Source organism: Paramisgurnus dabryanus, chromosome 8 (assembly GCF_030506205.2).
Source record: "Paramisgurnus dabryanus chromosome 8, PD_genome_1.1, whole genome shotgun sequence".
Lineage (NCBI taxonomy): Eukaryota > Metazoa > Chordata > Actinopteri > Cypriniformes > Cobitidae > Paramisgurnus > Paramisgurnus dabryanus.
This window is the reverse complement of record NC_133344.1, coordinates 17,933,033-17,958,601: the sequence shown is the minus strand read 5'-3', so window position 1 is coordinate 17,958,601 and position 25,569 is coordinate 17,933,033. Positions and strand designations below refer to the sequence as shown.

The 25,569-nt window shown below is 37.8% G+C and overlaps 1 protein-coding gene across 2 annotated transcripts; it reads left to right on the top strand.

The window, feature by feature from the left end:
* Positions 1–5,042: 5,042 nt before the first annotated feature.
* On the top strand, positions 5,043–22,472 carry postnb (periostin, osteoblast specific factor b). Of its 2 annotated transcripts, XM_065280801.1 has the most exons (21): positions 5,043–5,297; positions 5,810–5,908; positions 8,823–8,887; positions 9,357–9,514; positions 10,344–10,508; positions 10,601–10,747; positions 10,834–10,975; positions 12,619–12,831; positions 13,277–13,411; positions 14,200–14,348; positions 15,762–15,898; positions 17,314–17,444; positions 17,552–17,682; positions 18,050–18,152; positions 18,239–18,306; positions 18,571–18,619; positions 18,697–18,948; positions 19,372–19,416; positions 19,740–19,778; positions 19,859–19,894; positions 21,616–22,472. In XM_065280801.1, the coding sequence occupies exons 1-21, from the start codon at positions 5,179–5,181 to the stop codon at positions 21,660–21,662; spliced, it is 2,430 nt and encodes an 809-aa protein (XP_065136873.1). In that variant the 5' UTR covers positions 5,043–5,178; the 3' UTR covers positions 21,663–22,472. The 2 variants fall into 2 exon arrangements, with proteins under 2 accessions (XP_065136873.1, XP_065136874.1); XM_065280802.1 differs by lacking the exon at positions 19,372–19,416 and having other exon boundaries at positions 5,045–5,297.
* The last annotated feature ends 3,097 nt before the right edge of the window (positions 22,473–25,569 follow it).

The window sequence follows — 25,569 nt, the reverse complement described above, 5'->3', positions numbered from 1 at the left end:
CATGTTGCAGGGTCAGATTTTTGCTGAAGTCATGCACTGCATCTTAACTGTCTCACACTAGCTAACCCTTTTCAATTCTGTCTTAATATTTGGGGAAATTGTATTCAATTTAAAGGGATAGTTCATCCAAAAATGAAAATTCATTGTTTTCTCATCCACATGTTGTTCTAAACCTGTATGGATTTCTTTTTTCTGATGAACACAAAAGAAGATATTTTAATAAATGATGATAAGCACACAGCTGATTGTAACCATTGACTTCCATAGTAGGAAAAACAAACACAATGGAATTCAATGGGTACCATTAACTCCATGTGCTTACCATCATTTATCAAAATATCTTCTTCATCATTTTTCACACTATTTTCTTTTCCTACAATGGAAGTCAATGGTCACTATCTGTTGTGTGCTTACCATCATTTATCAAAATATCTTCTTTTGTGTTCATCAGAAAAAAATTAATACAGGTTTTAGAACAACATGAGGATGAGAAATAAAGATTTTTGGGTGAACTATAGCTTTAATGTCATGCGTTGAAACAAATGATGCTCAGTCATTTGTTATATCTATTATAATTTGAACAGTAAGCATTTGATAAACTAGGAGAGTTTTTCTCTGCACGCAAAATGTCACTTCTCATCTTTTTAATTTATTGCTGCAGGTTGCACATATCTGACGCTACTTGATTTATATTACAGCAGTGACAGAATCTTTATCTCACGAGGTCTTGGGTTTTTAAGCTACTGTTGCCATAGCGACACACAGTGTTTGTACTTGTCCTTTAATTAATTGACTTCAGTTTCTTTATCTGGGGACACAGACCATGCTGTTTTCAATTAACACAGAATAAATTGTGAGCAGATAGTTACCCAGAATGCTTTGCTTTTGAGATGAGTCCATCATTTGTTAGAGTTAGAGGTGGCAGGGTGGCAAATGTGGTCTTTCAATGAATATTAAGAGAAAACGGTATGGTGAATATATACCAATGTTTAATTTCTTTCAGCTTGTGTGACAGTTTTAACTATAACAAAAATATGAAATATTTCACACAAAGAATTACATTTTTTTTAAATCTTAAAGGGGTTATATTATGAGATTTTTTAAAGATGTAAAGTAAGTCTTTGGTGTTCCCAGGATGTGTATGTGAAGTTATAGCTTAAAATACCCCACAGATAATTTACTAATTGTTAAAATTGCCCCTTTGTAGGTAGGAGCAAAAATTTGCTGTTTTGTGTGTGTTTCCTATTAACTTTCGGATTAGCATGCCATACAAGAATACTTAATCTATGCGGTACTCTGGGTGATTTCCAATTTGAGGGCTGGGTACTTCTAAGGACGCAGATTTTGAAGGCAAGACTTGATTTTTGAAGGTGGCAAAAACATCATTTATAATACTATTACAGTGACAAGGACCTTAACTTTGCTAAATATAAACTAATTTAACTACAGTTATGAATGTTTATTTTAAAATACCCAGACGTCAGCACGCATTGAATCTTGGGATTGCAGAGGATGTAAAAGATCGTTCTATCACGAACGGCCCGGTGACGTCATTGGCCTTCAAATACAGCCTTCGAAGGACGCAGCCCCTGAATTGGGATGCACCCTCTATTGAATCACTTAGGGTTAGTTTTAATTCACTCTTTAACCATATTAAAGGAAAACACCATTGTTTTTCAATATATTGTATAACGAATTCCTTTTTTTCGTGTGATTATCACGTATTGGTTACTCAACTGCTTTTTCCTATTTTTAAACCATTGTCGCTTTGGTTTAGGGTTAGATTTGGTGCTTGCATTAGAATGTCACTTTATATATTGGTTAATACTATTTTGTCTGATTTATTTTTTTTATATGTCGCCTGCCGTTAGGGTTAGAGTTGGGTTTGGGTAGGGAAGTCATTTTATGTAAATCTAACCCTAAACCGAAGCGACAATGGTAAGAAAATAGGACAAAACAGTTGAGTAACCAATACGTGATAATCCCACGAAAACAGGAATTCGTTATACGATCACGAAAAAACACGGAAATTTGTGATAATATCACGAAAAAGAATCAAAAAATAACGTGACTATATAACGAAATTTCGTGAGACTGGGCTGATTAATACATACCTATTTTTTTCAATGCGTGCAATTTTAATCTTTGTACAGCACCTCGTGAATGTGTTAGCATTTAGCCTAGCCCCATTTATTCCTATGACTCCAAACAGGGATGAATTTAGAAGCCGCCAAACACTTCCATGTTTTCCCTATTTAAAGAGTAGTTACACAAGTATGTTGGCACAAAATAAAACTTTTGTTTGGAGCCATAGGAATGAATGGGGCTAGGCTAAATGCTAACACCTTCACAAAGCGCTGTACAAAGATTAAAAGTGCACGCACTGAAAAAAGATAGGTATGTATTAACTCATATAAGTTGAGATAAAAACATAGTAAAATGTTGAAAATGGTGGTGTTTTCCTTTAATGTAGGGAATAGTGAATCATGGTATAGGGTGTTTTTTTTTTTTTTTTTTTTTGGACACAGCCTGTCGTTTTTGTGCAACATTGATAACTGACAGTCTATTCACTTCTTAGTCTGCTCTGAAAGAAGACATTCTTTAAAATTCAGCACTTGCTCGAAAGAGACAAAAAGGCATATGCATATGCCTACACCTCAAAGGTTTTTCTTTCTTTTGGGGCGACTCCTCTTGAATTCTGAAAATTTGTATACTTTACATGTTGGAAACACATGGTCAAAAGAAGCAGAATTTTACAGCATTTCCAGAGTTTGGGCCGTCTGTTCTCATCATTTTCCAAAAGAACCTGCTGGGTTTTTACTATTTGTTGTTCTTTAGTTTTCACATCTTGTGACCTTCTTCTCATATTTGTTTACAACCGACTCTCCATGCAGCTTGAGGGGATTATTTTCATGTACTGATATTTACTACCAGCGTCTTTCTGCTCCACATCGCTGCACACACGGCTGCAGCTCAATTCTGTCCAAAAACCATTAAATCACTTCAGAGAAAGAGAGAGGGTGGGAAAGCGTGAGCGAACGTGCTCCAGATGTGTTTTCTTGTCTTTTCCATAAATTCACTTTTGCAGGAGATTTCTTCAAATTTTATTCTTATTTTTCAGAGGATGACCCATATTTTTTTGAACAGAGCCCCGGCCTTTGTATTTTCTTTATCGGGATGTAGGAGCTTAAGCAGGACTTTTCATTGATAAGTGCATAACGTGTGATTTTTCGGATGTAAATATTCTTTCTAACGATTTGCTCATTTATACTCATTTATACTAAGAGAGTAGACCGAGTTAAAAAAGCAACATTCGCTCCATTCGCAACTATTAAATCTGTTTGGAGACCAATAAAGGACAGGTGGAGTGTTCAGGAAAACTTCTTCTTTTATCGAATTTGGCAAGGTTGATTATGCTTGCAGTTTTACATCAATTTGTGTAAAGATATTCTGACAAACCCTTAGGTTCAAAGTAGAAGCTATGTTTTTGCTCTCAAGCACTCTCAAGGTACAAAAAGGTACAAAAGTTGTCCATGAGATGGTACCTTTTCAAAAGGTACACTTTTGTACCCAAAAGATGCACATTGGCACTTACTGTTACATCAAAGGTACATATGTACTAAAATGGTACATATTAAAGGAGTTGTCTAGTTTATAGATGGGGCCCATTGACTTACCATAGTATTTTTTTTCCTACTATAAAAAGTCAATGGACCCCATCTTTAAAGTGGACTACTCCTTTAAGACTTTTTAAAAAAAAAGTATCATCCCAGTGACAAAGTTTGTGACACTCTACTAAAAGTGCATCAAAGATGTGAACATTAGGGGAGTGTTGCTCTTTAAACTACGCGGATCTGCTAATGTCAAAAGCACAGTATGTGTAATGTTTTGGTTCCAACATTGACCACATGATGGAGCCACTTATCTAAATGTTTAAACGCATCCAGTTTGTCACTGATCATCACAATCATCTTTTGAATGAAAATAATGTTTGGCCACAAAAGTGAGTCTTGCTTCAGGGTTTGATTTTTCAATACGTGGATATTTGGAGTTACTCCATGCATTTACATAAAACCAAATTATTTTTCGCTTCTGCAGGTTTTAGTTCGCAAAGTACTTTCCTTGTTAAGTCACAGTGTTACCCACAGATTTCCTTAAAAACTCTTTCATGTTTTTTCCTTGCATAATAACTTCTATAGTGTACTTTTTTAATGCAGTGATTCTTTTTCAGTGTGCGGCCCCCTTTATGTACGTTGCATTCCTTTACCCCCCCCCCCCCAAAGAAAATGTATGACAAAAACTGTTCTAAAACTTCACATTAAATTAAACAAAGTAGTGCTGTTGTTTATTATTTTCTTTTAGGTTTAATTACACCGAATTCATGATAAATTAATTTATTTTATAAATTGTCATAAAACTGGGGGACCCCTCACGGCCCCCAGTATCGTGCCGCCAAATGATATGTAAAAATGTACATTCCTCCAGCTGGTTTTAAGTGTTTTTTAATTAATTAATTATTTTAATTAAAAAAAACAACAACAAAATGACAAAAACAATTAAATGAGTTCAGAGTCTGCACTATTTTAAGTCACTAATCAAATGTGCTCATATTTGCATAGCTGTGACTTTGTTCATGTTCTTGCATGCTGCCATGAAAGCAAACGGGGGTTTACCAAATACTCAGATATTCCCAGAATCATTTTCCAGTATATTTTTAGTGTTTCACTGTATTTTTCATTAGTGGTCTATGGATTTCTGGACCTCACTGCATACGACAACAAGTCTTTTCGTCTGTCCTGATGTCATGTTTTCGACAGCATGTGTTGCATATGCAAATTTTCCTAAATGCCAGATCTCTCCAAAACGCACTAATTATTACCAAATGAGCAATTAATGAGCGATTTTCTAAAGTTGATAATCATTCGTTCTTGCTACAGTAGGTATTTGACATGGTCGCCTGACACCCCTGCTCATTGTTTGGTGAACCCTCCACCCTTTGTGCTTATTCAGTGTAGCTGAGATCATACAGACGCTCTGGTGAACAGGAGAGGCTGGTGCAGGCGTCTTGCTGATTGTTTGCCAGTCTGTCCTGCTGCTGGGAGCTGAGCTATAAAAGCCCTCTCCCCCTCAGCTCAAGCCCATTTCTTACTCTGAATCCTCACTGTAGGTGAAGCAGGGATGAAACTACTTTTTGTAACCACTTTTGCACTTTTTGTGCTCTCTGCTTTTGACCAAGCAGATTCGTCAGCTTATGACAAGATAGTCGCGCATAGTCGTATTCGTGCAAAGAAAGAAGGGTAAGATAATTTTTAATATTTATTATTTTTATTATAATATTTTATTCATGTTTTATTATCATATTAGTTGTGGAAAAATGCAAATGTGCAATTTGCAAAGTTTAATTAGTTTTCCTGATTTAATTTTCTTCATAATGGATGGTTTACTATTTTTTTCAGTTGGCTCATATTCATAACTGTGTAGGTGTGTAAGTTTTTTTATTTATTGGATAAGCAGCTCAAAAATTGCTTAAGGAGGCATTTTTATTTTACGATTATTACATCAGTGCCAAACCCAGAAGTCAAGAAACAACTTTGCGCATCTTTATCTTTTTTTCCGTCCATGCAGCTGCATATTCACTCGATTTTATGATGCATCATGCACTCAATTTTAATGAGTTATTACATTTAACGTGTTCAAAAAAAGTGGATCATCTTTCAGGTTGTCACTTTAGCACCACTGTGATTTTACTATATGCAGCTGTTTCCGTCAACTTTCCCTATGTCATGTTGTGTCACCTTTACCTCTGCAGACCGAACATGTGCGCTCTCCAGCAAGTTATGGGGACAAAGAAGAAATACTTCAGCACTTGCCGTAATTGGTACCAGGGAGCCATCTGTGGAAAGAAAGCGTAAGTGTGATGGTTTATGATTTCTGGAGGCTAGCCACCTGGGAAGTTCCAGGTGCTGCACTGGTCAAAGGTGAAAGGTTACCGGTGAGACCGGTTGAGAATTGAGAACAGTATACGGACACATGATTTTCCACTTAGTTTTATAAAACCCGGGTTCCAGGAGCTGCTTCATGTTTCTATTCGAAATCCATTCTTTCCAAACAGCTTTCCAAAAGATTTTTGATTTATAGCAGTGCGTGCATTCAACATATCTGCCAAAACAAGGCATTAAAATAAGGATAAGTAGTAAGTCAATTCTTCCATAATGTTTGAAATGTGCTATAGACTGAATTACAATGTTATTCATATAACTTAAGCTCTTACAAACCACCTGACAGTGAGATCAGTCCTTAATTGGTATGAAATGGAAAGACCTGCTGTCACGACACGCCATTCATGATTTAAAAACAAGCTATTGCGCTTGCCTGAAGAGTTTGGCTTTTGTTGAAACACATTTCCTTACATTTCTAGTCCCGGGGGGAAAATCCACAGCTGTCTTTAAAGGGATCGTTCACCCAAAAATGAAAACTCTTGTCATCATTTACTCACCCTCAGGTTGTTTTAAAGCTATATGGCTTTCCTTTTTCTGTTTAACACAAAGTTATTTTGATACATTATTGTAAGTAGGCCTACATAGTTTATGGTACACGTTGACTTCCATAGTAGGTAAAGCAAAAGCAAATACTATGGAAGTCAATGGGTGTGCTTGCTTACCATCATTTATCAAAATATCTCCTGCAGAATAAAGAAACTCACACACCATTAAAACAACATGAGGATGAGTAAATGATGACAGAGTGTCCCTTTAAGGTGAAAAATGTGAGGTTTAGCAGGTTTATGAGGCACAGCTAGGAAAACTTGAGGTATGAAATGTAAACAAAAACACTTCAACGTCCACATCTTACAGTTTCTTAAGAGTGAAGTCCCATAAAGGCCTGGCTCCAATGACATTGTGGTTTCTGGAGGCCATCACTGACTGTCAGCCATTCGTGTTCATGTATCCAGTTTCAGTTGAAAAAATAAATAAATAAGGACAACTAACATAAAGAGCTTGCTCTGTAATGCTTGTGCTTATGATCAAGGCATATCCCAATGGTCGCTACGGACCAATGCCAGACCTTTTATGAGCCGCAGCGGTTCTGTGGCTGGAGATATTGTAGATTTCTGCCTCTCTTGCAGATTTGGATATATGGCAGCCACATGCGTCTCTTCTGAGAATTTTCTCTACGCTCAGCAGACCATAAGATAGCGGTCTGGTGCTCTTTGGAAATATCTGGTTAAGTGTGCTTAGCTTACATAATAACTCAGATGAGTGTGACAGTCCCAAAACTCTGTCAGAAGTTGCTAAGATAAATGGTATCAGTGATAACTTTTCAGCATGGAGGTGAGGGAAGGTTGAAGATAGCAGCCGGGTTTGTTGAAGTAATTATGTTTTTGCACATGATGTAGAGATTCAAGGATCTTTCTCCACCATCCGGTGGCTTTGACTTACTACTGATGGTTTAAAAATGTGTGTGATTTTGAAGATCTCTGAACTAGTGACTCATCGGGGATATATTGAATTACATAGGAAACTTTGACTTCTCCCCTTGAAGTGATTAAAGTGTCCGAAACCCTTCAGTTTGCCTGGTCAACAGGAGTCATGTTTTCCTCCAGTTGTGGAGGATGAGGGTTTAAGAAACGTATGTTTTCCTCTGGTTATGTTTTTGGAACTGAATCAGCCCTCAATTGATCTCATTGAAATCCTTCTTGGCTTTATTTAACTGGAACTTCAGTTCCACATAAGACCAGCGATGGCCAGAGATGACCCAAGGGCATGCTTGGTTTTTCTGCAACTTGTCAATGAATGTCAATTTTCATATAGGGATTTATTTGAATTTTTGTTTTCTGGTAGACTCGGTAGTGGGCATCGAAGAACGTTGCTTTTGTGGAGACTCGTGTCCAACAACTGTGGACAACTCCAACCACCAATCTTTACATTTACACTTCTCAGGAGATTAAAATTCCCCAGTTTTATTTTCTGACAGGACTTTATAAAAACCCATTAGGAGCCATTTATCAAACTTAATTAGTTTTACAGACTTTTATTAAATCCCATTCTTCATATTAAGAGACCGTTATGATGCACGTGAGATGCATAGTGAATGGAAAATACAGCAATGTAAAAGAGAAGGCATTTGCATAGGCTTACAACATTTCCAATAAAAGATTACAATTTTATAGACAACAAACAAGATCTAATAAACAACGTCATTGTGTAAGGAAAGCTGCATTGTTCTTTTTAATAATAATTGGGCTAAAGTATTTAAAGTTTTAAAGCATTTAATTTTAGTTTAACAATTTCACCAAGAAGACCAAAAATGTAATATCAAAACTTAAGCTTGGTTTAAATGGTTTACTCCAAACTTCAAACTACCCTTAAAACCATACAATGCATCCTCCATTACATGAAAACTGCTGACTACTACTTGTGCCATTGTAAGTTCCAACCCAATGTTTTTCACTGGGTTATAAATTTGATTTAAAAGCATCCCGCTCTGTCCAAAATACACCCCTCGGCCTCAACCAAACCACCAAGCTGGTCTTGACACTTAGCTTCAAGGCACTTTTAAATATTAAAGTAATGCCGTGACAACATAATCGCAGTGGAACAAGGCACAAACCCCAGGACCACATAGTATGTTTATGTAGAAAGACCGTTAATGATTTCCATATGGAAAGACCGTCTGTATGGGCCGTTAATGGAACTGTATTATCATTAAAAACAGGACGGCTTGAATTGACGAGTAAATGAAGAAAAAATAAATGTGGCGCCATAAGACTGAGCTTCCATAATCACTTTATACATGGCTATTTGTTTTATGTCTTTATGCAGGACTGTGTTGTACGAATGTTGCCCAGGTTACATGAAGCTTGATGGTATGCGCGGATGCCCTGCAGGTCAGTAACTGGTGTTAATGTAGTTGCTTAGTTAAAACCAATGCTATCTCATGGCAAGTCGTTCGTATTTTTATGAGGTGGCTTATTTGAATTAATTCGTACGACCACATTCGTACATTTTTGTATGATTTGCCTTGACCCCTGTGACGTTGGGGTTAGGACTGGGGTTTTGTTATTGTTTTTTTTTAATGATAATCGTATTTTTTTTTATGAATTAGCCAATGCGTAAAATATGTACAAATACTCGTGAGATCATGCTGACCAATTTGATGTTTGAAAGTAACTTCCAACTAAACACAAAGTTGCAATATGTTATAGTTAGTTGCTTTGTTGGTCAAGATCGCTACATAATTTGAAAGCTACAACGATGTATTGGTGTGGTTGGATAAGTTACTGTATAATAAAGCCACGATTTGCAATGCTAACTTAATATGAATCTGATCTTGTCCAATCTATGCATCAATTTCAGTTGCTCCCATCGATCACGTTTATGGTACTCTCGGCTTGGTTAAAGCCACAACTACCCAGGAGTATGCCGGTCTATCCAAGTTACGGGAAGAGATTGAAGGCGCTGGATCGTACACCTTCTTCGCACCCAGTAATGAAGCTTGGGATCTTCTCGATCAGGTACCAACCCAGCAAGAAAAAACCAAGATGTGAAATAACGGCTAACTACCAGTGGTGGCCGGTGACTTGTTTTTTCGAGGGCGCTTGATGCGAAATTCGTCACAACATGTATGTAGCCCATCTTGTGTGTGGTTCGTAATTTCAAAATATGTGTTCTGCGCGTCGAGCGATCTTATGTGCATCACGTGTCTTGTCAAAATAAGTGCCTGCTGCAGATGTCGCATCTAAAGTGTTTATGATAAAAGAGACGCTCGCGTTTGCTAGATACTCGCATAATCTCATGCGTAATCAGAGTTTACTGTTAAGGGAGTGTCTTGCGTGTATTTTGTGATGAACGTGAGCGTCTCTTTTATCATAAACGATTTTGACGCGTGCAGCCGGCACTTTGACACGTGATGCACATGGTTCACATGACGCAACAAACACATATTTTGAAAACACGAGCAACACACATAACACTCCAAACACATATTTTTAATTTGCGCCCCTCGGATGAGCAGTCACGATCCACCACTGCTTTAGAACCAATATAGTCCAGCTATGTGTAACCCACTTCTACCCTAAATAACCCTAATTTTGGTTACATGCCATTTTTGCCTAAATAACTTGTAGCAAAGTAACAGGTGTTCAAAGTGTTTGCTTTCATTTCTTTTCCATGTTCTAAGCTTATATGCATAATCCTTTTTCTATTAGACTTTCACCGACAGCCAAAATTTTGCCTTGTTTTAGCCAAAATTGTTGCTGGGAACTATCTTCTCTTTCTCACAAGGCCAAATGTAAAAATTGAGTGATTTGATTGTTCTGCCCCGACTTTCTTTCTTTCCAACAGGAGGTGAGGAGTGGTCTGGTGGGCAATGTCAATATTGAGCTGTATAATGCTTTGCACTACCACATGGTCAACAAACGTCTCCTCACCAAAGACCTCAAGAACGGCATGACCCCTACCTCCATGTACAATGACTTAAACCTGCTCATTAATCATTACTCCAATGGGGTAAGCTTGTTGATGTTTAGATCACATCCTTCTTTACGAGGAACGCGTTGCTTGTTGAACGTAATGACAATCTGGTCATTCTTCTTATTTAGATTGTCACCGTAAACTGTGCCAGGATCATTTACGGCAACCAGGTGGCTACCAACGGTGTGGTGCACGTCATTGACCGCGTCATCACGGCGGTTGGCAACACCATTCAAGACGTTATCGATGTTGACGATGACTTGAGCACTTTAAGCGTAAGTCACATTCAGCACCAATCAGGCAGTCCTCATTTTCATAAGATCCATGACCCATGCTAGCTTTGTCTCTGTTTCCGGTCCAGACTGTAGCCACGGCCTCAGGTCTGATTGAGAAGCTCGGTCAAGATGGACACTACACCTTGTTCGCCCCGACCAACGATGCCTTTGAAAAGCTGGATAGGACGGTCCTGGATAGACTTATGGAGGACAAAGAGTCCCTCCAAGGTAAGCACCCAGACGCAAGATTTCATAAAAAATCCTATTGCTAAACACAACGTTTCCGCTTAGTAGGTTAAAATACTACTCACTTGTCACACTGATGGCAGACTTGGCACAAACTGAAGCTTTACTTCAATTTAATGAGTCAAAGGTGCAGCAAATCAAGAGCTTGGCAGCTCTCTTGTGCCATGTTTGTTGATATGAGTCAACTGAATGAGCCGCCTAGTGTTATTTCGTCCCCATGCAAACCAGATGGTCCTAATGCACCCCAAGCTAAGGACCAGAAATTCTCAGACGGCTGGCAAACAGTACAGTAACCACACTCATGGGACTAATTTGAGATTTAAACAGGGTTACAGATGAACCACTTGCATGTTAGATTAAATCTGGCCATTGCTTGTCGAACTGTAACCAATGGCTAAGTCTGTCAAAATTTAGCGATTAATGATTGTTTACTTTGAGCATTAGTTTATGCAACTAATTGTTGAAAAGAATGACACAATACCCTAATATGAGGTTGGTCTAAAATACCCTAAGGGTTATATTACGCAAACTGCTTGAGTGAAAACTGAAGTTAAACTAACGTACTGGCCAAATGTATTCTTTCAATCGGAAAAGCTTTTGACTTGCGAGATACTTTCATAGAGGAAAGCTGGATGAAGAGATTCATATTAATCCAGAAGCTGAAGTCACTTCCAGATTCTTGGTAACCATGATGTAACACCACAAGGGCAACAATTCAATCCTTTATAAGAAAAAGTACAACCACGGCTAAGATTTTAACATGCGTGCATGTTCGGTTGAAACCAACCCTTGTGTTTTCCATATAGTTTAAGAATAAATTGTACAGTAATGGATGATGAAAATGACTCAACAGAGCATCTTCCTAATCTTGCCAAAGTAAAATCTATAGAGCCAAAACAGCTGCTAGTTTTACAATTGAGGCAATGGGATCTTTGCACTCTTATTAGTCGCTAGCCAGAATATTTTGACTACAGATCAGAGCGCTCCATTTGCAGTCAAATGGCGTGGAGCTGCAGATTCACTCAAAGGGGACCCAAAGGCTCCCAGGGCTCTCATGCTTCCCTTTCTGTACAACCTTATGGGAAATACAATGCCATCATACCATATATCTATAATCTAATCCAGTGGTTCTCAAACTGGGGGCTATGCCCCTCTGGGGGGGATGGGGGCATGAGATGGTGCCAAGGGGGCCCCCAGTTTAATGACATATTTTATAAAAACATTAATTTATCAAAAATTCTGTGTAATTAAACCTTAGACATGTAAGGCTACCAACCAACACCACTACATTGTATAATTTAATATATTTTGTTTAAGTTCAGATTTAAAGTTTTTATGTCATACATTTTCTTTGGGGGGGGGCACAAATGGATGCACTGTGGGGACCGCACGCCGAAAAAGTTTGAGAACCATTGATCTGATCTGACACATTTAAATTGAAGATGCTGCAGTTTTACAACAACACAATCATGTGATGAATTTTACAGACTCATATTCCCTATGTGCTGTGATTCGAACATCAAAAAACAAACATGACCGGTTGTTTTTTCCTGATTTCCCATGAGTTGTTCAAGGGGAATAACAGATGTGCTCGCATGAAAGCTAATAATGTTTCTCTTCCTCAGCTCTCCTCAACTACCATCTGTTGAACTCGGTACAGTGCTCCGAGGCCATAATGTCAGGCACCTCTTACGAGACCCAGGAGGGCAGCAACATTGAGATCGGCTGTGATGGAGACAGTCTCACGGTCAACGGTGTTAAGATGGTGCTGAAGAAGGACATTGTCACAACCAATGGAGTCATCCACCTCATTGACCAAGTCCTAATGCCAGACTCAGGTTAGCAAATTATTCTCATTTATAGCTCACTGCTTATCTGGTTTTCAAATAGATAAAGACTTTAAGTACGCTTTTTATGTCTTTCCTGGAACTCGAGTACAAAAACACACGCAACCCTTTGGATCTTTATTGAATTTTGCTCTTAGCACTCTTGGCGAGTCTTTAAAGCCATAGACATGAATGCTTGAACCTGTACACCAAGGATAAGCCCAAATCTTCTCTATGCAATGTGTAACTAAGAGTTTCTATGAAGAACATGGGTGGGCTCAGATCGCTATCAGAGATACGGCTCATAGATCAACTAGAGCGAAGTAGTTCGTTTTGTGTATTCAAAATGGTTACACTTCTACATTCCTGGGAAATGCAAGACCTAAAAAAGGGTTTCACACGGTTTAAAGCGTCTGTCATTCTCTTAACAATCATATTGTGCCTTTTTTGCCCTTAGCCAAGCAGGTTATGGAGCTGGTTGGACAATCTACGGCCACCTTTGGTGACATGTTGATAGAATTGGGCTTAGCTGCAGCTATGGGACCCAAGACTGAGTACACGCTTCTGGCCCCAGTCAATGGAGTTTTCAATGGTGAGCAAACATGTCTACACATCAGTCTCTCCTGCTTTATCTTTTCTGCTTGACATCCTCTCTCCTAAAACTTGGATCACTCATGCGATAGCAGGTGTGCAAACAGATGATTCATGCGCTGGTTGCAAAATGCGCTGGGCTTTTTATATGAACTCGCTGATACGGTAGGGTTCAACACTAAGCGCTGGAGCAAGAAAGATTCGGCTATACCACTTCACAGAAGACCTCACAGAAGGCGAAGCTGGATCTTTCACCTCATCATCACATGTTTGCAGTTCATTTGTGACTAATGACAGGCGAACACATTCATCACATTTTGTTTGCAGGTTAAATCGTTCTTTTTACGGGGCACATGGGGGAAAGGGACAGTGCCTGAGGTGATGATAACTTAAAGTCCTGTCTGGGAATGAAAACTCTCTAACATGGTCTCTGTAAAATGCTGGCCAAGTCTTTACATGTTGTAGTTTGAAATATTAACCTTTATTTTGTTTGAAGTTTATTTTAACAGCGGCTTTGTGAAAACGTTCATTCACGATTAAGATTTTAACATGCGTCCATGTTCGGTTGAAACCAACCCTAGTGTTTTCTATTTAGTTTAAGAATAAATTGTAATGGATGATGAGAAGGACTCAGAGCATCTTCATAATCTTGCCAAAAATAAAACCTATAGAGCCAAAACAGCTGCTAGTTTTACAATTACGTCATTGTGAAAACCAACTGTATCATGTTGATGTTAAAAAGTGTATATTTTGCCCAGCAGTAAAAATCTGATTTTTTTATCGCTATAGATGAGGTGATGTCCATGGACCAGAGCTTCCTTAAGATCATCCTGGAAAACCACATCCTGAAGAATAAGGTTGTGCTGAGCGAGCTGTACAATGGTCAGCGTCTGGAAACCCTCATCGGAAAATTTCTCAGAGTCTTCGTCTACCGTACAGTAAGTTGTATTTTACATGTTTATTTTTTTTAAAAGTAACTTATGATTTAAAGGGACACTTCACTTTTTTTGAAAAGTTTCTCCAGCTCATTTTCCAGCTTCCCGAGAGTTAAACAAACTCGACTCTTCTGTAATTACATCGTGTACTAAGACAGATGGAAAATGAAAAGTTGGGAATTTCTAGGCAGATATAGCTAGGAACTATACTCTCATTCTGGTGTAATAAACAAGGACTTTGCTGCCGTAACATGGCTGTAGGAGACTTTGCTGCCGTAACATGGCTGTAGGAGGCGCAATGATATTAAGTAATGATAGTATCTTTCAAAAGCAGGGGACTATTTTTGGCACTACGTCCCGTTAAGTAACTTAGGAATTTACAGAAAAAAATATATAGATATTTATATTAAATAGAATTATATAGTATATAACTATGATGTATAACTATTTATTATATTAAAAAGGTTTTAATTTTTCTCTATGTTTTGGACTTTATATACAGTACTATGCAAAAGTCCTAGGCCACCAGACTTGTTGTTTGAGAAGTTTTAATGTCCATCCATGTTTATTTTTCAATCACTTAGTGATACAGGAAATACAGGAAATGCGTACAAAAAATAAAAAAATTAACAATTTCAGAGCTAAATGTCTTCTTTAGGCATCATCTGTGTTCAGTGTGACCTCTCTTGGCACTAAACACATCTTGAGCATTTTTGAGCAGAAATTAGGATTTAATTTCATTTATGTTTAAGAGATCCTGCCGTTTCCTGCTATTGCTCAAGTGGAAGGGGAGTTTACCCTAAAAACTTGACACATCAGTTTACATTTTTATACAGTTTTTAATACTACATACACAATTGCTGTATTTTCCAGATGTATTCTATTAAAGAGACTGAGACACAATTATATATGATCACTATAACATTGCAAAAACAACTACATGTAATCTAATTGTGGCATGGTGGCATAAGTCTTTTGCACAGTACTGTATATCAAAAGTAAAGTAGGTTTTAAATACGATTTTACATCAAAAGTCACTACTTCTGAGATAGCAAGCATCAAAGTTTGATTTCAACCATTAATTTAACTATGATTTCCATATTTAACATGACCTTACTCGATCCATATCAAAGATATCTAAATTATATTTTCACAGAATGTTCTTTACATTATGTAGGATGATTTTATGTAGAAAACAGTCTAAAAAAAGACTTGGCAGTTTCACATATGGAAACCAAATCATAAAAAGAGACTCTGTACAGTAATTCCATGACATCAGCTGAAACCTCCGGCAGTATATGATTTTTTCTTTGGCCATTACTTACAATGACATTTATTGACATTGTAACAAACTCAAACATTTCCATTAGTTTACTCAGAGGAAGTAACCTGTCTCGTAACATTCTTAATTACAAGGCCGTCTGCATTGAGAACGCCTGTCTCATCCGTGGAAGCAAAGAGGGCAGTAATGGCGCTCTCCATCTCATGAAGACCCTCATTACACCAGCAGAGCTCAGCATGTACGAGATTCTAATGAAAAATGGAGGCTTTAAGTAAGGACATTTTAATTATTAATAATACAGTACGCTAACAGATCAGCATGTAATGTCTTCATATCTCACTGTATCTCACTGAACTACAGTACAGCTAATATAAATATATATACGTATATATATATATATATATGTGTGTGTGTGTGTGTGCGTGCGTGCGTGCATGTGTGAGAAATGTATCATTATCTGCAATTAGCATTAAGGGGTGGTTTCCCAGACAAGGTTTACAGGTGTGCATCTTGAGACAAAACAATGGCACTGATATATATTTTAAGATATGTACAGTAGGTACAAGATGTTTTTCAATAAAGACAGCTTAAACATGCATTTATTGGTGCTTTTCCATTGCATAGTACCCCATGTTTTTTGTTAGGTCGGGTCAGCTCACCTAACTTTTGGTCAGCTTTTCCTTCAAGTTTAGTAACACTTTGGAGTGGGAGACGTGGGATTATAGGCGTGCCGTTATATTTGCGCTGCCTACTGCTGTGACATCATACAAGTGAGAGCGTTGTTGTAAATTCCCATACATTCATTTATTTCTCAGTCTGCCACAAAATTAAAATTGGCCACCACAAATAGATGTTTACACATCACGTTTATCACAACCTCTGTCTCACATGACAGTTTCTGTACAAACACCTGTCGTGTTTGTCGACGCGCTCCGCTGAGCCTAAGTTATATTTAAGCATATATGTAGAATGTGCCGCCACAACCTGCAAGTCCGGAAAAAACTGTTATGGTGTTCCTGATTCTCAACCTGTGGATGTTTTTCATCAATAAAAGGGAGTTTGGGAACTTACAGCAAAGCAAAGATGACAACATGTGTACTCGAGACAGCGCTAGCTAGCATTGAAGGTAAAGCTGTCAGTGATCTACAGTGTTTTCGCATCACGTTTGGTATCAGCTCGGGTCACTTGGAACCCCAGCCAAGGTGGTACTAAAAAAATATTGGGTACTACGTACTGCACCCAGTGGAAAAGCCCCTAAAAGTAAGCTGAACCGACCCAAATCGTGGGGTATTATGCAATGGAAAAGCGCCATATAACTCTGGGCCTAGTGTAAGCCCTGTCCGGGAAACCACCCCTATATCAATAAAATAGCATTAAAAAATTAAGCAAAAGGTAAAATATTATTGGTGCTACATTTGGGGACATCACTGTCAGTAAGAACCCTTTGGAGTGCCGCTATCCACTTTTCAGTTCTCTAAGGAAATTTCTTTTACCAAGGGAATTAGGAAGTGTTATCATGGTGTTTAAAATGCATATCAAATTTCTTTAAGTACATGAATAGGATACTCATAATCCTATTTTTAGAAAAATCTGCCGGGTGCGGGATTAACACCCACTGTCATTATCATTGTCCAAGTGACAATGCTTTTTTCTGGAGTGACTGACTGTGTTATTTCGCTGTCACAGGATCTTTTTATCCCTGATGGAGGCGGCAGGACTGACTGATATGCTGAAAGAAGAGGGAAACTTCACTCTCTTTGCCCCTTCAGATGAGGCCTTCGCAGGACTCAGCGAAAGAGACTTGAATATTTTGAAGAGTGAGTTCAGTTTTACATCGCAATCTTTTGAAAACAGCGCACCCATACTTACTGTTCACGTAATTGGGATGAACCAAGTGGAAGTGACCGCATCTCTTTGTGACCAGGTGACGTCAATGCCCTCAGAGCCATTCTGCTGTATCACTTCAGTAATGGCATCTTTATTGGTGGAGGTTTGGAGACTGGCGTCACTAACCTCCTCAAATCCCTGCAGGGCAGCAATCTCAAAGTTTTGTATGTAAGTATTCAACATTATTGCTCTCGTGACACTGCTACAGGGACACATGCGAGAACTTTATAGAGTATGGAGCATACTTTTATCATCACAATCCTATAAGTTTAATAGTGGGAATTTTTGGAGGGGAATTTCCTGAGAGGAAGTGCCAATAGTCAGTCCTTGCAGAAGACCAATTTATCTTGATTTACTTTTGTATTCATTCGCACGTACATGTAAGAGACAAAACCCTCTGGGCAACAGCTGGTTAGCAGCTAATGCGTGCTTTATATCAGCTAAGGGATTTATTTGTAATTTATTTACATATAAAATGAAGACCATGTGATATTTAAAAATATATGCATTACTTTTTTTTAATATTACTATTTAGGCAAACGAGAGCATGCAGGTGAACACCGTAAAAGTTCCAGAGTCTGATCAAATGGCCACAAATGGAGTCATTCACTTTGTAAGGACTCTTCTGTACCCCGAGGGTAAGGATTATTCGATTACAAAACCTTTGTATGTGCCACTGGTAAACATTCTCTACCAAATTAACGGATGTGGTTTTCCTTCAAAGATATTCCTGTCGGGAGCCAGGATCTCCTTTCACTCCTGAGGAGGATTATCCGATACATCCAGATCAAGGTATTGAATTACAACGTGCCCCTTCACAACCATGCACATCATCTGTATAAACCGCAGCACAAAGCGACTGCAGCACCCAACCCTGAGGGTCCCTTCGAGAGGCCCGTTTACCTCAAATGTGTTCTTTTCATAACCCCTGAGGTTGAATTTAATTGTGTGCAACCTGATCCTTCTTGTGCAATTCGATTGAACGTGCCTAAAACAGTGTAATGGATGGTTTTTCCAGCTTCTGTGCCAAGGTGTAATTTTTTTTTTACTTTGCAGTATGTTTCTGGATACAGATTTCAGGAGATCCCTCTGACATTTTTGACCAGTACGTATATCAAAAACCATCATATTTTTTTGCTTTTGTTGCAATCCGTAATTATTATGTTTCTCTTCTTTTTGTAGGAAGAGTCGTCACCAGAGTTGTGGGAGAACCCACTGTTTTCAGAACGACACAGGTTATTGAGGGCGAGCCGATTATTACAAAGGTTACCCGTAAGATTGAAACCGAACCTACTTTCACCAAGTTAACCAGGGTAATTGAAGGTGAACCATCGATCACTAAGGTGACCAGGGTTATCGAAGGGGAACCAACTGTCACCAAATTCACCAGGATAATTGAAGGGGAACCCACTGTCACCAGAGTCAGGGTTGAAGGTAAATATAATGTAACACACCACTGATATTTTAGAAATAAATCAAACGTATTTCTTCTTGGTTTAATTCATAAGGATTATCAGCACATTACATACTAGTCAATGTTTCTTATTATTGCCTGAGCTCGCTACATGTGCAGTCCCAGACAGCAGAAGAACCCGGGCCAGATCCGCACCGGAGCTGATAACTTCAGCGCTGATCCAGAGCGGATCCGGCCCAAGGCGTAAAAATTTATGTTATGAGCATTTCTTATTTTAGTTAGTTGGTAGCACTGATGCCCAAATTAAACCCAAATGAAATCTTAAGGCAACTTGCAATGATACTATAAATCTATCTCTACAGTTAATCTTTAACCAGATCCGCTCCTTTTCTGGATCTGAACAACACAGTTGTTGACACCTGCTTAATGTTTTGTATCAACAGGTCCGGAGTACTCTCACAGCAGCTCCATCAATATGGAGCTTTATGGTAGTGTGACGCTTCAAACCCTTTATTAGCATGCTGGTGCCGGTGCTAACAGTTAGCCAAACCTTGTTCCTCTGTTCCGAAACTTTTTTCCATGTAGTCTTATCTTCCAGGTTACAGAAAACACTGTGTCTCTTTGTCTTAGTACGAGTAGTGATAAACAAACAACTAAACCTTTTATTCATTTTTCTCACTCTTTGATTCTCTAGCTGGAGTAAACCCGATCTTGTCGACCACTAAAGTTTCTTCCTTTTTCTTTTTCCTTCTAATTCTTATAATAAACAAAAAATGCCATGTTATTCATTCTATCAACTTTACCCCTCTAGATGTAGACAACCCTGATAGCATCACAAGATTTATTGAAGGTGAGATTTTCAAGAGTTTCTTGCTTGCTTAGTCGGTTAAACATGTGCGACATCACTATGTATCGCTTATCTCTTTATAGAGGGCAGAGGAAGAGTCCCTGGAAGAAGAGTGCAAGGTAAATAATTCACTGAGGAATTGTTTGTATATTATACTTGTCTTTTAAAAAACATTTAAAGGGATAGTTCACCCAAAAATAAAAGATATTTTGATAAATGATGGTAAGCACACAGCTGATTGTAACCATTGACTTACATAGTAGGAAAACGAGTATTATGGAAGTATTGTGATAAATGATGAAGACGATATTTTGATAAATGATGGTAATAACCAATGTTGGGGTAATGCATTGCAAGTTACACGGATTACTTAATAATATTACTTTTTCTGAAGTAAAGAGTTAAGTAACGCATTACTTTTTTAATAAATGTACCCATTAATATTTGAGTTACTTTTTAAAAAAAAAGTAATGCGAGTTACTTTTCAGTTTAATTAATTCAATAAAAAAATAAAATAATGTCAGAAACGGGGATGGCAGGCCAGAGCTTGACATTTTTGCGGTTATAAAAACACCTGCAAGGCCTGAAAGAGATCAAGCCTCAGCCAAGTAAGAAATTGTAACGCAAAAGTAACTTAAAAGTAACGTAAGCATTACTTTCCATGAAAAGTAACTAAGTTACGCAAATAGTTACTTTTTCGGGGCGTAACTTAATATTGTAATGCATTACTTTTAAAAGTAACTTTCCCCAACACTGGGAACAGTACATACAGTAGAAGCCAGTAGCCATTGAATTTCATCGTATTTGTTTATCCTACTATGAAAGTAACATCAATTATCAAAATATCTTCTTTTGAGTTCATCAGGAAAACAGGTTTAGAACCACATAAGGATGAGAAAATGATGACAGAATTTTCAATTTTGGGTGAAGTATCCGTTAAAGATTGTTCATTTATGTCTAGAACTGGGGTGCGTTTCCCAAAAACATTGCTAGCCAACTACTGTTGTAAGTTTCGTCGTTACTGACAAAGTTCAACGATTTGGTGTTTCCCGAAACCAACAAGATTAAGTTGATCATGCCTTTGAACAAAATAAGCAAAAAACGTGTAGTACATTCTATATCCATCATTCTAAATATATAAAAATTTAATTTCACGTCTTTAAGTTTGTAAACAGAATTAAAGCGCTGCATTTGAAAACTCCGCATGTGCGAGACCTACGAGCTTTAAGACCCTGGGGAATCCCTGGGAGGAATGACGTAAGACGGAACTTGGGCATGAATTAAATATCTTGAAAATAAAAAAGAGATTTAGTTATCTCTTTTTTATTTTCAAGATATTTAATTAATGCACAAGTTCACGATAACAAAATCAGTCTTCCGATGCAATATATGTTATTTAAAGCAATAATTTTACTTTAAATCGATTTGCACAGATAAATTAGTACTTCACCTTCCACGTGACATCATCAACTTTGCTTTTAAACCAACATGGTTCAAACAACAAATTTTTACAAGGAAGTTTGTTTCTCCAACTATGCATCATACTATGTTCGTTCAACAGCGAGTTACGTCGTTGTTCGAGAAACGCACCCCTGGTCAGTTTGGGTGGTTTTAGATGCCCAGACAGGGCAAACCAAAATAATTTTGCCTTGCATGCACTCTTAAAAATAAAGGTGCTTAAAAGGTTCTTCACAGCGATTCCATAGAAGAACCATTTTGTTTCCACAAAGGACCAATCGAAGGCTCTTCTTTGGCATCGTAAAGCACATTTATTTTTAGACATGTGCATATACAGGGTAAACAAACAATTTTGTTACAAATCTTCTGTAACTTATCACAGGAACCCGGAGGAGAACCAGAATGGTCAGTGCGAGGAAGCAACAGTGAGCATTGGTAGAAGACACGACCTGAAGCGTTCATGAGGTTCACGAAACAAACAATATACTTCATTTACTTGTGCAATGGTTCAAAACCTACCAGGTTGGAGTTGGATTTAAAGCAAAAGACAAAAACGCAATATCGATCTTTTTTTGTCCTGCAGAGACGAAATTATGATTTTTTTTGTTCAACTATATTTGGTCAGAGCAGGGATTTTAAATCTTTCCCATATGTGTATGTAAATATTTTTTCATTGTGGTTTTAAACTTTAGTTACATAAGAGTGCACTGTTTCATCTTACGGATCAGTGGTCGCAGGTGACGTTTACCCATTAAGCATTCTGGACGATTCTCAAGGAGTACAGAAGGCATAAAAGGAAGTGTGCATATGAAATATACATAGAGATGTGTTGTGGGGTACAATTCAGTGTTTTGCATTTAAACCTACAGTATTGCAGTATGACTTTATTGTTTTGGGGGAATATGGTTTGCCATTGCATGCACAATGATTTTATGGTGCTCATGTTTAGACGGTGTGAAATCTTGAATAAAGATTGAAATGATAATTGCAATGTTTTGTTAAAGTATCTAAAGTCTGTTTTTATTTCTGGAAGGGTGGTGGTTTGATTTTTCTTCCTGACTTTTTATTGTGTCTGTATTTTACAAAAATTTTGGATCAAATTCATTACATGCTACAGTACAATTCAAAGCTATATCTCAAACTGCAGTCTTGCAATGCCAGTGCATAATTAGATGTAAACTGATTTTGGCATCTCTACATCTATTTGACAATTTCCCTAATAAACATTTAGATACGTAACTGTGTGTCAGTGTTTGAAGTTATTCAAGCATTCGCCACAACACGTACATTATCTGTCTGGTCAATCGGACTTCACACTTATCACTGTCTACAATAATTTTATTTTTCGGTTTTAAAATTACCCTGCACACATTGAACCGTTTATTTTATGACATGAACACATGATTTCTATTATTATGTAACTAGATATTTACTATATTCAGTGCCAGAGTCAGATGGGCTTCCTCGACTGGGTCTGGTTCCTCTTAAGGTTTTCCCCTCACGACCTAAACATCTTATGGAGTTTTTACTTGGATAAGGTTGGGGCCTAAAGCAGGGTTTAAAGCCTGTATAGCTACTCTGAAATATGTATCATGTATTAAGTCCTATTCAGAGGAAAATGACATGCACAGATTTACAATTTACTTACAGAACAAATTTGATAAGCATTGAAATATCTGTTTAAGTAAAAATAGTTGTAATCAAGTACAGATCTGAACTTGTTCAATCACATTTGATCACTTCTAGTAAAGTGATTTCTGTAAAATCAGTGCAAAACGATTCATATTTATATGTACCCCATCAGACAAATTGTCAAAATGGCCCGTAGCTGTCACTGGGAAATAACCTTTCAAAATGTATACATTAGTAGCTCAAAGGTACATATTGGTACTGAATGTGTAGTGTACATCTGTTCCTAAGGGGCACTGCCCCAGTGACATGACAGTGTATAAATCAGACACTGCATGCCTCAGGATGCAAAGGTTTATGCATAAGCAGGTTTTTATTTTAGATTTGTACACTAGGGCATTTCATACCTTTCATCCCAGAAGGCACATTGGCACAAAATCCCTTTTTCATTGCCTCTGGGCAATCACTCATCAGGTAAACATCAGTCTGAAAGTTGAAGTCAGAGAGGTGAATGTTACCAAATCTCAGTTTTAAGCTATAATTTACAGCTTGAGTGACAGCACTTTCACAATGTGATTCAGATCACTAAAATAGATTAAACAAATGAGCTCTGTACTTAAATGAGCTTATAGTTATTGTAAATTTTTTGTCTCGTCTGTATGTTTGTGTCTCAGTGTTATTGTGGATATTTGTACAGTCTGATGTACAGGAATTTCCCTGTGTTAATTAATGAAAAGGTATTAATACTTTACTTTACCTTACCTTACCTTTGATTTTTCATCGTAAGGACCAGTCAAGACACACCTTTATTACAGAATTTTTACACAAAATCTTTCTGTGTTAAAGCATGTCATACATTGACATTTTGTGTCAGTATGGAATTAAGTGAACTTGGAGACACTGTATAAACCCTGTAGATCATCTTTCATCGCTAGGCACTTAAAAACACACTAAACCTGAACTGTACGCTGTACAAAAAATCTGTAGAAATGACAGCTGCTGCCAGTCATTCATCAGCTGCTTGCCAGTAACTTTACTGTAGATTTAAATGTATGATATTTACTGGCAACAGTTTGTCCAAAGTTAAAGGTGACATAGAATGATTGAACGGAGTATTTATCCTTGTTCTGTGATGTGACATGTAGACAAACATTTTTTTTGTTTGGGTCTGTAATGCCTTAGAAGCTTCCTAAAAACCTCTCTCAGATAGCTCTATGAGGGTGGGGGATTTTAAACAAACGGTTTTGCACCTATTTGGCTCCCCCTACTGGCTTAACTTGCAATCTCATTACTGATTGGCTGACTTTGCTGCCACTCAAAAAATGTAGCCAACTATTTTAAAGTGGAGGGGCAGTTAGATGCCTGTGATGTCATAAGCATCAGTTTTTCAGATTGGGCTGTTTCAGGGGCGCACTGGCCATCTGGCACACCGGGCAGTTTCCCGGTGGGCCGACGTACTTTTTGGGCCGATACATCTCATAATATCTTTGTCTGAGCAGCCCAGTTAGCGTCTTTTTTTTCTAGACAGATCGACCCACTGACATTTAAGCAGCAGCCCATTGGTTATTTTTGTTTAACGACATTAAGCTGGCCCTAATGTCTGACCAGCCCAGTCATCGTCCTTTTTTTCCCTAGATAGACCGGCCCACTCACATTTAAGCAGCAGCCCATTGGTTATTTTTTTTTGAATGACATCAAGCTGGCCCAATCACCGCTTTGGTCTCTGTGCAAGCGAGTGTGCATCGTCGGTCATTTCACGTGTCAAAATAGAGAGAGACAGATGGAGAAAAAACGCAAGGGAGGCGCAGAAAAACTGCGCGACAAAAAGAAACAGGCTCTTAAGGCAGACGCTGCAAAATGTGATAAACACAAATGTTTTCTGCGGCGGCATGAACTTCAACTCACGTCGCTGGTGATGATGATGGTGGTGGTGGCACTGGCAGCACCAGCACGCAAAGTGTCAGTGAGGAGAGGGAGAGAGACAAGGGAGAAGTGAGTGTAGTGACTGCGGTAAGCAGAACTGCTTTCAAAACACAAGTTTAGATAGATACCCCTTGATAAATCTGAGTCAAAAACACAAAATTATAGTGATAAAGCTGCAATAAAATAATTATACTCTTTGCTCTGTGACTACAAGAGTGTATCTGATTTGTAGATTTTTCGTTGATTGTCTATTTCAAAACGTATCATTTCTCTTCAAGCAAAATCAAACAATCCAGGAGATCTGCTTACAGAAAAAGATATGTGTATTGTATATAACAACACACTTGACAGATAATGTTAAAAATCTCTTATTACTGTAATCACACAAGTTTAGTTCAGTGAATGTAGTGAATACTTTCCTGTAAGTACTGCAAGTAATAATCAGTTTTCAATATTACTGTAAGCAGTACTTGTATTTGTATTTGTAAAAAGTCAGCAACTGAATTGCAAACTTTGCCAATTGCATGAAGCTTGTTTTAGGATTCATAAGTGTGGATTATACAGTTTTATTGCATTAATAAATACACATGTCTTGAAGTGTTTGTTGTGTCAACTCTCACTCTTTCTACCTGCTATTAATTGGGTTTAGTGCTTTTATGGAATTGGTGTTGCTATTGCTATACATATTTAAAGGCGTGCAAAGATGGGTGGTATTTGTAATTATACACTGCAAAAAAATGATTTTCAATAAAAAAATCTTAGTATTTTTGTCTTGTTTTCAGTA